The sequence below is a fragment of the Ochotona curzoniae genome, unplaced genomic scaffold (genome assembly GCF_017591425.1).
Source record: "Ochotona curzoniae isolate NIBS_2020 unplaced genomic scaffold, NIBS_Ocur_1.0 contig_4645, whole genome shotgun sequence".
In the NCBI taxonomy this organism is placed as follows: Eukaryota; Metazoa; Chordata; class Mammalia; order Lagomorpha; family Ochotonidae; genus Ochotona; species Ochotona curzoniae.
The window spans coordinates 67,983-80,145 of NW_024466353.1; the positions used below are offsets into that span (position 1 = coordinate 67,983).

Sequence of the window (12,163 nt, forward strand, 5' to 3'; positions counted from 1 at the left end):
TATGATTTTTGTGGGCCTTATCTAGCCTTCAGGTTGGATGTCCATGGCTCCTGCATAGACAAAAACAAACCGAGGCCAAAGTATCCCGTTACCTGCTGAGGCTCACACAGTGAAGTTGGCTGTATGGCCTCCTGGCTCTACCTTGATTTTTTTCATTCACTTAACTCATTTCATAAAAGGTCTGTTGGAAGCAAGCCAAGTATATCCCAATTGAAGGTCTCAAACAAATGAATGCATTAAGAAAATTAAATACAACACTGATTTTTTTTAAAAGTATTTCTCATCAGGTAAAGAAATAGATAATTGCTCAAGAATGTGATTAGGGATAGAAAAGAAAAATTGCTTGAGATGGAAGACTGGAAAAAGATGCCATGCAAGAGGCAGCACGTGAGTGGCACTGAATCTAGTAGACTTGCATAACAAAGCTCTATAAAAAATTAAAACTCTGAACACCTCCAGAAAAGATTCCTGGTCATACTTGACAATAGGATGGTCACGTGTGGTGGGTAAGGAGTTAATTTGGAGGGTCAGGGGTAGTTCACTGATCAGGAATGGGAGATAGCCGACTGGAAAGGGCGTCTGTGGACAGATTCTCCCAGCAGCGGGGCTGTGGAGGCACACAGGAAGGGGAAATGACACGACTCAGAAAGGTCATGGCATTGAAGAAGGATGCAAGAAAACCTGAATATGGAAATGTTGATGAGCATGACCCAGTACATTTCCTGTGTTGGGTGTGTGGCCTGTCATGGAAATCAGTTGTCTCAAAGTGACGTGGCATGGTGTCTAGTTAGACTTCTGTAATGGAAAATGTCTCTTGCTGTGCGGGTTTCTCTGTGAATCTGAGAATGATGTGGACTTATTTTCAAAAAGCATACTTCACGTTTCCCTACTCAATTTCCCCGCGAAGCACAGTTTAGCCCTTTGCTATGATGATCTTTGTTACACAGACAGTCCTAGGGCAGGTGGCCTTAAGGCATGTTGGCAACCACAGTCTTTGCACCTACTTTGTCACAGTTCCCCCAGATACCCTTAGAGGTGTCTCTTGATCGCCCTTCCTTTACCTCCTGTGCCATCCAGTCCTACCTTCTAACATCTGCAGCTGCTCCTGTCTACACAGACTTAGCATGTTCCTCAAGTCCCACTGTCTCTCCCCCTCCTGCCGAGAACACTGATGTACCTATCTCATTTATTTGGTGATCCATTCTAGTTTGTTCAATGGTAAGCTGCACCGAACAGCTACATCACTTCTCTTGTACTGATGCTCTTTCGGCCTGAACTAGATTAGCAACTGCCTTGGAACAAGCCTTGCCTTTCTTAACCCCTGCTACAGTTCCTTGAATACTCAGAGTGTCTGTGACCTCATAGGGATAAGGGTGGGGGGGGGTGCTACAGGAATTTGGGAAATGATAGGTTATGAAGAATTTCCATTCTATGCACAGTAATAAGATCTTTTTATGATTTTAGGAAGCCAAAGAGGAACCCCAAACAATAGAAGAGCATAAAGAATGTGCTACAGGAGGTAAGAAATGTTCCCAACCCTCATGGGAACTTCTGCTCTGTTCCGATATTGCTGCAGGTGAAGCTGGGCAGAACTACTCCCCCTGCAGATGCTGCACTCCCAGATAAGATCAGCCAACAGGATTGCACTTGTCTCCTGCAAAAAAGCTACATTCCCATTGCATTTGAGTACACTGCTCTGATTTAATGCCAGATGATCTGAAGTAACTGAGGAGTAAGAAAGCCAATGTTCATAGTCCATTTTAAGCTCTGCTTTGAATCCTGGATTCCATCTAGGAAGTGAAGAATTCAGTATTTCTACAGTAAGCACTAAGAATTTTCAGACTTTTGGGGTCCCTCCGATTCCAGATTGTGAAAGTTACTTAATATCAACTCTCAGTTCTCCCATCTGCAAAGTGGGAATGATGAGCTGAAAGTACACGTTGCTGAAATAAACGCTAGGTCACAATGCTGAATTCTTCAATTGTGTGATTTTATTGAGTCTTCCAAATGCTATGTGAGTCAGTTTCCAAGTCAGCGAAGTACAGACAATAACAGTATCTGCACATACAACTGCCACGAGGAATGAATACATGATAATGTATAGAACATGTGCTTGGGGCACATGCTCTTGACCCCGAGGCTTTATGATACACTAATGAAGATGCATCTTGGGACACTCTTATCCCATGGCAGTGTCTGGTTTTAATTCCTGCCTCTACTCCCAATTCCAGTTTCCCTCTAATGTGCATACTGAAAAGAAGCAGGAGATGATGGTTGCATCCCTGCTCCTCACGTGGGAGATCTGAATTGAGTTTCTGGCTTCTGGTGTTGGCTAGGTTCAGCTCCAACTATCGTGGGCTTTGAGGCAGTGAATTAGGAGATGGACAAACCTATTCTGTCTGCCTGCCTGTTTCTCTCACTGGGACTCCAGCAGAGGTAATAAATGACTGGGTATTTTCTCTTTTTTTAAGATTTATTTTTATTATTTTTTCATTGGAAAGGCGGATATACAGAGAGGAGAGACAGAGAGGAAGATCTTCCGTCCAATGATTCACTCCCCAAGTGAGCGCAACGGCCGATGCTATGCCGATCCAAAGCCAGGAGCCTCTTCCGGGTCTCCCACGTGGGTGCAGGGTCCCAAAGCTTTGGGCCATCCTCGACTGCTTTCCCGGGCCACAGGCAGGGAGCTGGAAGCGAAGCGGGGCTGCCGGGATAGAACCGGCGCCCATATGGGATCCCGGGCGTGCAAGGAGAGGACCTTAACCACTTGCACCACTGTGCCGGGCCCATGACTGGGTATTTTCCACAAAGTTTTTGGAGACTGTATAAAAAGCATTAAAATGCACACAGAACAAATTGCAAACTGGGCTGGTCTTTGATCCTGAGACATCTTAGGGTCTCAAAAAACGATTACCAACTCAGGTGTGAACTGATGATTTTAATGTCTTTGTAATTTCAATGACTTAATATTAAATTGCAATTTCAATAAACACATTAGCTGGCTATCACCTGATTTAAAATAAATGCCTTTGTTCAGTGGAGATAACACAACATATTTTTTAAAATACACATTTAGATATTATTAAAAAAAATAAGGCTGACTTTAGAAAGATTGTTTCTGCTGGTCCATTCCCCAAATAGCTACAATGCCAGGCAGGCACTAGGTTGCAACCAGGAGCCTGGAAATCCATTCGGATCCCCCACATGGGTGGCAGGGTCCCAAGTACTTGTAGCATCTCACTGCCTTCTCAGGTACATTAGCAGAGAGCTGGATTGGAAGTGGAGCAACCAGGACTCAATCGGTGACCCTGTGAGATGCTGGCACTGTAGGCGACAGTTTAACTTGTTGTACAGCTCCAGCCCATGGGTATTAAGTCTCCTTCACTGTGTTGTCTTGTAATAGATGCTGCGGTTTCCCCTCTTCCTGGAGCCACTGTGAAATCAGTTAATTTCAGACAAAGCGACAAGTAAGCTTTTCTTCACGTTGCATGTTAACCCCTCCATGTTACGGTCGAACTGCGTCTGATAAAAGGTCTTTGTTTTATTCCACAGTACTTCTGCTACTGAGAAGGAAGTGGAGGTGAGTTTAAACCAAGCGTCATTTTCTTAAAAAACAAAAACCACCACCACAAAAACTACCACCGCGTGCATGCGCACACACACACACACACACACACACACACACACACACACACACACACACTTAAAAAAATAAAGTGTTTTGGACTCAGTTGCTGATGCAGGCACGTGCTAGGTACAAGCTCTCCTGTGTCTGCACGGTCTGCTTGGGAACCGCTAAGTGCAGGGAAGGCCCTTGCGTTATGACGGTGGGAGGGGAAGTCTGCGTGCAGCTCTCTGTTAACCCCACGTTATCTTGATGACAGGCAGAATTTCTCCGAGTCTCGCTGGGGTTCAAGTGTGACTGGTTCACCCTGGAGAAGAGGGTGAAGCTGGAGGAGCGGGCTCGGGACTTGGCAGAAGAAAATCTCAAGAACGAAATCACCAACTGCTTGAAGCTGCTGGAGGTGAGAGTCGGACACCGGGTCATGTCTTTAATCTTGCTTTCGTAAGAGCAGGTGGCTTTTACCTGTCTGATCACAGCCAATGCCGGGTACCAAGCCCTGTCTGACTCACATGCAAATTGCTGGAAGGTTGAGAATTCAGGATTATGCTGAAGTGTTTCATCAATAGAGAGAAGTAACACTCCAGCATAGAACCGTCTTTTTCAGGAGGGGACTGAGTCATCTGCTTTCTTTCTGGATTTTCAAATAGATTTTAGGCGGAAGAGCAGTCCTGCCAAAAAGCTAAGCAACAGGAGTTAGGCATCAGTTTTTGTAGAAGACTCTGCAAAATCTATCTCCATGTACGATTAACTTATGAAAAAAAGAACCGTGGCTGCCTGAAGTGTTGTCAGGTGACATCAGGTCCTCCCCGAAGGGGCTGAGGAGCAGCAGGTGCACAAGACTGTGACAACGGGGATTATTTTTGCACGTTGTGAAGTTCTCAAAAATCAGATGTATTGGAACATTAAGCGGCTTGATTGAATGAAGGAAATCAAACATTTTCATTGTCATGTAAAATGGGTATGGATTATTTTTTTATCTGAAAAGTAGTGTTAGAGAGAGGTAGAGACAGGCGGCTCAATCTTCTATTCGCTGGTTCACTCCCCAGATGGCCAAAGTGGCTGGGGCTGGGCCAGGCTGAAGCCAGAAGCCAGGAATTCCACGTGAGCTACCCACATGGTACAGGAGCTCGAGTTGATGCCATCCCCCGTTGCTTTCCCACACACACTAACAGAGCTGGATTGGAACTGGAGTAGCCAGGACTTGAACTGGTGCTGAAGTAAAATGCCAGAGTCGCAGGTGGTAGCTCCACCCTCTGCACTACAATGCTGCCTGCTCTTCTTTTTGGTTATTGGTTTGTCTACCTGCTGAGTTTTGGGCTGTGTTTCTATTTCTACAAATTACAGTTGAGACTTTGATGAAGGTTTATTTCAGTCTAGATTGCTGGGGAGTTGTATCATAATCAGGTCTATCAATTCGCAAACATGTTATAGTTTATTTGTATCTCTTAATGTCTTTTAACAGTGCTTTGTACTTTTTAACGTTTAAGTTTTTCACTTCATTGATGAGGTTTATTCCTAAGTGTCTGTTTTGTTCTTAAAGATTTATTTATTTTTATTGGAAAGGTAGATCTACAGAAAGAAGGACAGACAGACACAGAGAAAGCTCTTCTATATGCTGGTTCACTCCCCAAATGGCTGCTGTAGCCAGAGCTGCGCTGATCCAAAGCCAGGAGCCAGGAGCTTCTTATGGGTCTCCCATGTGGGTGCAGGGAACCAAGGTTTTGGGCCGTCTTTGACTGCTTTCCCAGGCCACAGGCAGGGAGCTGGATGGGAAGTGGCGCCGCCAGGATTAGAACCAGCGCCCATATGGGATGCTGGCATTTGAAGGAGAAAGATTATCCAATAGAACCATTGTGCTGGGCCTCGTGTTTGTCTTTCTGTTGTTACTGTAGATGGAGCTGTTTTTCCTACTTTGTCAGAAATTACATATAAAATGCAACTGAATATCTGAATATTGGTGTATTGGTGTTAACTGTGCACCCTTCAAATTTGCTCCACATATGTATTCTATGTTTGGGGTGTTTTGTTTTGTTTTGTTACCAAAGTAACATCTCTAGTGTTCAGTCTATCGAGATGATTTTACTTTCTTCTATTTCTTTCTTTTTTTTTTTTTTAGTTTTGAATTCCTTTGTATTTTTCTCACCTAGAACTTGAGCATACTGAATAAACAGGGGTGGGAGCAGGCACCCTGGTTCGTCCCTGATCTGGGAGGAAAAGCGCTCAGCCTTTCAACACGGTGTGATTTTGCTACGACTTCTTCACAAGTGACCTTTATTCTATTTCCTTTTGTTCCTAGATATTTTTTTGGGGGGGAGAGATAATTTTTTTAAATGAGGAAAGGATGCTGAGTTTTGTAAAATGTTACTTCTACATCACTGGAGAGAGTCCTGTAATTTTAGTCCTCCTTTCTCAATGTGGTAGATGAGACAACTTCAGAAAGTTCATGACTAATACTATGAAAAAGCCCTTATGAATGGATTTCCAAAAAAATTTTGTACCAAAATATCTTTTAATTCTATTTTCCACCAACTTTTTCAAGTTCTTTGTATAGCATGGCTAAGCAGAAGCTATTCCTGGAATGTTAGGATGGTCAGATAGAAATAGTAGGAGAAAACTTGATGAAGTTCATGGAGAAATGGAGGGAAAAGGTGAGCTTAGTGGGACCAGCACAGTGGCTCAGCAAGCTGCCTACAAGCACCAGAATCCCAAAGGGGCACCAGTTCATGTCCCAGCTACTCTACTTCCCATCCAGCTCCCTGCCTGTGGCCTGGGAAAGCAGTGGAGGACGGCCCAAAGCCTTGGGCCCCTGCACCTATGTGGGAGACTCAGAAGAAGCTGTTAGGTTTGAATTAGCTCAGCTTCAGCTGTTGTGGCTTTTGGGGGAGTGAACCAGAGGCTGGACAGTCTCTTTGTCTCTGCATGTCTCTGTTAATATGTCTTCCACATAAGAACAAATAGATCTTTTAAACAAAAAGGTAAGCTCATAAGGCTGGCACTGTGGTAGAGTGAGTGGGTTAAACTTTTGCTTGAGATATTGGCAATTGGAGTGAAGATTCAAGTTTTAGCTTCTGACCCAGCTCCCTGCTGATACACCTGGGAATGCAGTGGAAGGCGGCCCAAGTGCTTGGAGCCTGGATTGAGTTCTGGGCTCCTGGCTTTAGCCCGGACCCAGGCAAACCACTGCAGCTAGCTGGAATGTGAGCGAGCAGATGCAAGATGGATTTCTCTGTTTCTCCCTTCCTGTCACTCTATCTTAAAAAAAAAAATCTTTTATAGACACAAGCAATGTTACTTTTGTGCAAAAAATATGAAAATCATGCAAAGGCTTTTTTGTAATAAGTATTTCCACTAAGTGTTTGAAGTTCAGATTGTGTTTGTTTTGTTGTGCTACAAGCCCATGGCACTGGCTGTATTTCCACAAAGGGGATAATGGTTTCTGTTTGATCAGGGTACAGTCTATCAGAAATGACAACGTTTTAATTGTTCCAAAATTATGCGATGCAATTTACAATCAGTGATGCCTCATGATTTTATTGGCAGTACTTTTTCTTAACAACGTACAAAATAATGGGTACAAAATAACATATTTTGCCGTGCTTTAGATTTGTGTGTTAGAAATTTGCTCATAGCCACGTGGCTAATGAACTTGTTCACTGTTTCAGATCTATCCTAGTGAGAAGGATGGTTCTAGAAAAAAAGAATGCAGGTTCAAAATGAATATTCATAAGGCAAAAAAAGGCCTATCTATCCACACCTATCAATAGGATGGCGAGTGTCATAACCACAGCCGATTCTAATTCTAGTCTGCTTTGCTACTTCCTCAAAAATCCCACCCTGTGAATTCCATTGTCATAGAAGAAACTGGATTACCAGTGTTATAAGCTTGCTATCATTCCAGTGAATTATAGCTCACTGTAAAAATGATACAAGAAACACTATAAGGTACATGAGGGAGTGGTGATTTTGGAAAGTATAACGAATTGATGACTAGCATTTGTGAGCATGAGGTAGCTGATAAAGATATTAATATTTCAGTATGAGGTTTTATTGCTCTGTTCTCCTTTTCACCGTCCGTTACGATCACCGAGATTGGGTTGTCATGCACAGGTGCATATGACATTGATGTTGGAATCACTTCAGGAATGTGTGCCTTGAATAGCTTACGATACTTGCTTCTCTGTGCAGTCTTTAACGCTGCTGTGTGAAGAGGACAACCAGGCCCAGGAAATCATCAAGAAGCTGGAGAAGAATATCACGTTTCTTAGCCAGTGCAGCACACGAGTGGCCAGTAGGGCTGAGATGTTGGGAGCCATTAATCAGGTAAGCACGCTCCATGTTTCTGTCGCAATGAAATTACCAAAAGGATCTGTTCGCCCTAAGATGATGGATTATATTTCCAAGAATGACTTTCAAAGACCCCAATACATACAACTTTAATAAGGAACAATGGGGGATATACAGATATTAAGAAAACATATTTGTAGGCTGATATCCATGACACTATGGGCACTCCAAATGTCCAATAGTGGATGAATGCTTAAAATCTTTGTAGCACGTCAACCAAACCTTAGCCATCAGAGGAATGCAGCATTGGCATATGCTGGAGTGTGGATGAACATGATGATGAGCAAGAGAGGCTGAGGCTACCTACTGGGATTCATTCATTTGAAGCTTTGGGTAAAGGTGTGGACTCAGGGAGCAGACTGGAGGCTGCCACCAGCTGGGGCAGGGGACATTGTGGAGTGGCTGCTTGATGAGTGGGGGGCATTCGTGGTAATGTGGTGAGGTACACTGGCAGTGCGTTAATGGCCTTGGATTTACAGTATGAAATTAAAGTGTGCATTAGCATGGAACAGGAAAAGCAGCATGTATACTTTATCAGAGTCCAATTAGAACTTGTTTCGGAGATGTCAAGGAAAATTGGAATCATTGTGGTAGATGTGATCATTGGTATTGAGGCTCTTTAACATTACTCCTATTTTTTCAACAAAAATTGTAATTGAAATATTTAGGAAGAGCACAATCCCCCCTTTTAAGTGGAATTGCATTTTTTTTTCTTAAATTGCAAAAAAGGTGAAGTGATGTAATTTACTTGGCCAAACATGGACGGTTCCTGACGCTGACTAGCAGGTAGATGCAGGATCATTCTGTGCTTTGGGTACTAGGAAATTTTCATGAAATTTCTAAAAAATTAAAAACAGTATTATTTGTAATACCCGTGCAAACATTATGAAGACAATGTCAGTTCTACTAGTCTGTTAGGACTTTGCCTCCACTGGGCACATTAGCTTCTGCCTGGAGTTGACCATTTTTCACTGTTGTTTGATCATTTTCTATGTGTGGATCTGTAGTTCATCTCGACCTCTTGCTGGGAGTCGAGGTCTCACGAGACAGTGACGCTCATACGTGTTCTGCGCTTGGCTTCTTGGAGATGGAGGCGTGTCCTGATCTCGAGTGGGGGTGGTTCAGGTCTCCATCTCTCCCCGTCCGTTTGTTGGCTTGTTTCTTCCACTCGGGCGGGAGGTAAGCTGCTGGAGACGTCAGGAGGCTGCGGTGCCTTTATTCTTAAGCCGAGTCGTGAGTTTGGCTACGTTAGCGGCCCAGGGGACACATGATTTCCCTTGGGATTTGCTCAGCCAGCTTTCACTGATTGCCTCAGTCACTAAGTTTGAGCCTTTGTTTATAACCTTTTTTCACTTTCTAGAATCTTGTAGGATGTTCTCTCTTCCCTGTCGCCCAGCTTTAATAGTTCTATGGGCCATGTCACAGCTTTTGGAGTGGCACATTATGGTTAATAAGTTCTGATAATATTCCTGGAGAGTTTTTCCTAGCCTATGTAATTTTTTTCAAATGCTTTTAATAGTTCTTTAAATTCTGTTCTTTGGATGGTCACTCTTCTGAGCTGAACCTTTCTGATCTCAGTGGTCTGTTTATGTTGTTGCTCTAACTTCAGGGCACTGAGCCCAGTTTTATCTGGAAACGCTTTGAATTTCCAACACTTTTAACATCCAAAAGTTACATAGTGCTGCCTGTGTGTTGTGTGTTCCTTTCTGCCTGAGGATATTTCACTCGGGTACAGGAGTGTTCGATTCCCCAGAGAGGAACCTCCCAGCTGCCCACTCTGCAGGAAGAACCAGGCAGGCAGGGCCTGGGGGCTGGCAGGATGAGGGAGGCGGAGACCCAGGAGTCGAGACGTGTACAGCTTGTGTGCAACGCTTTGCTTTTATTTGTGGGTTTCAGTATGGCGCATGTGGCAACAGATGTTCTAATCATCTGCCACTAAAATAGTGAAGAGGGAAGGTATCTGGTGATGAGAGTAAGGGAGAATATCTGCATTTTGAACAGACTTTTCACTATTTCTGTTGTTATATAGTAGGCACATCAACCTGAGACCCACATGCTGTTCCCTCTGAGGCCCCTGGGGCTTTCTGTAAGTGCAGCACTAGCTTGCTTCTGACCTATTCTAACCCACCTGCCCCCTTTAAGGATGTAACTTCTCCCTGTCTCATTTATTCCTAGTGCTTATACTGTCCAACTTTGAAAAGCTTGTTGCCATGACACTGTCTGTCTTCTGTTCTCTATGCCCTCATTGCTTCATGTCCTTTTTAAAAATAGTTTATTCTCATGTTACTGGAATTTACGGATGGAGTGAAGGTAAGTTTCATGTATTCAGTCTATTGACTCTGAATGCTGAGAATTGTATTTTCAATGTAGCTTTGTGTTTTTCCTATAGGAAAGCCGCGTTAGTAAAGCTGTTGAAGTGATGATTCAGCATGTGGAAAACCTAAAGCGAATGTACGCCAAAGAGCACACCGAATTAGAAGAACTGAAGCAGGTTCTTCTTCAAAACGAAAGGTCCTTCGACCCTCTGGAAGACGAAGGTACTCAAAGCTTTCAGATTACGTGTTAGTGATGTTTCCTCATCCGTGCGCTCTCATTAAATGTCACCGTCTCTTAGAGTAGGCCCCTTAGGTCAAGGTCAAGAACTCATTTCTTTGTATCATCAGAAAACAGATTGGGAGATACGAACACAGTCTGTTAAATCAATTTGGATTGCTGCAATGAGAGAATATAATTAATCCAACTGACCGAGCTGACCTTAGTGTTTGTCTATTTAAGGGATGTTAGAATTGCTTTTTCCCCCAACATCCTAGTGAGGTGTAGTAACTACAGAGAAATAATCTCACGCATGAGTTTTAAAGACCCCGAAGGTGGCAAGACTCTGGCTCACTATGCTGACTGAAGGGTTGGGAAGACACGTGATGCCATGGAACATTGCATAGTTTGTGTCTGTAGTATAATAATTGTATCTGAAGGAGAATGAGTTTTGTGACAGTACCTGTCAGCCCTGGTTGATCCTAGTTACAGCACTCATCCATGTGGTGCCCATCACCTGCTAGGTAGGCATGCGGACATCTGTGCTGACACAAGCATTAGGTGCTTTCTGTCCTTCCCTTTGTAAAGAATTTTGGCCATCGCTTTCACATGCATCTCATGAGTCATCTCTACAATGTGCTTCCTTTCAGAAGGCTGCCAAATTAAAAAGCGTTCAGCATCTCTCAACTGCAAGGTAATGACCAGCTTACTAAGTATATGTCAAATGTTTGTAAGCAAAAGGAGTTTGAAAGGGGGAACCTGCCTTCAAATCCCACCACGGTGATGTTCACTCATGCACATGTAGGTATGGTTACACTGCGCATGTGTAAGAATGCTTTTATGCTTCCTGATCCATTTGTATAACAAGCTGGGTTGACAACATAAGGAGAGCCAGCATGTACTGACAAGATTTTGTCTGTCCCATGCAGCCACGGTGGGTTGTGAAGCAGCCTCGTGGTAGAGCACCTATGGCTTCTGCCTCACAGTCCCTGAGCCATTGTGACTGACCCAGGTTCTGAGGATTTGGCGTCTTGTCAAGTCACAGACCAAGGAGGAGGAAGCAGAGGGCACTCCGTGTTCTGGGAAGGATGTGTCATGGAAGGAAACACATTAGCCTTGGCATGTTCCTTCTTGGACGGCCATGGGACTGAAAACACAGGGTTAGCTGTTTCCACACAGCTAAAATTCAAGTTTACCAAGTAAGAGGGGAAAGGAAAATAGGGGGAGAACCAACAGTTTCTTCCACCCTTTGCAAATCAGGATTCCACAGCTATTGAAAATGTTCGAGAATTTTTATTATTCCATTCAAATCCCTATTTTTTTACAGATGATAAAAGGAAGAAGCATTTAAGTTATACAATAAGTTGTCATCAGATAGTAGAGTCAGGATTAAAAGCAGGTTCCTTGGGTAATGCTTGGTAGTCTTGATGTTTAGGTATGCCCTTTCATTTAATTTCATAGATGAGTTAAAGCTTGTTGACTTGTTAAATTTAAAGTATTTCAGTTCTTACCTCGTATCTATTTAAGCTTTAAAAACCGTGCAGTTACATAAAACTTGCCTTTGGAATCTCAAGGCTGACAAAAGACTGCAGGGATGCATAAAAATAGCTTTAACTGCATTAAAGGGGAAAAAGAGAAACCATTCCAGTAAAAGCTATAGAT

At 43.4% G+C, this 12,163-nt stretch overlaps 1 protein-coding gene across 4 annotated transcripts in view; it reads left to right on the top strand.

The window, feature by feature from the left end:
- Nucleotides 1–12,163, top strand: part of IRAG2 (inositol 1,4,5-triphosphate receptor associated 2) — a 51,922-nt gene that overhangs the window by 36,514 nt on the left and 3,245 nt on the right. For all 4 annotated transcript variants that reach the window (XM_040987427.1, XM_040987428.1, XM_040987425.1 and 1 more), the window contains 7 exons: nt 1,465–1,519; nt 3,404–3,467; nt 3,553–3,580; nt 3,885–4,025; nt 7,811–7,945; nt 10,359–10,506; nt 11,152–11,195. In XM_040987427.1, the coding sequence (XP_040843361.1) occupies nt 1,465–1,519; nt 3,404–3,467; nt 3,553–3,580; nt 3,885–4,025; nt 7,811–7,945; nt 10,359–10,506; nt 11,152–11,195 (615 nt within the window). The remainder of the gene's footprint in view (nt 1–1,464; nt 1,520–3,403; nt 3,468–3,552; nt 3,581–3,884; nt 4,026–7,810; nt 7,946–10,358; nt 10,507–11,151; nt 11,196–12,163) is intronic.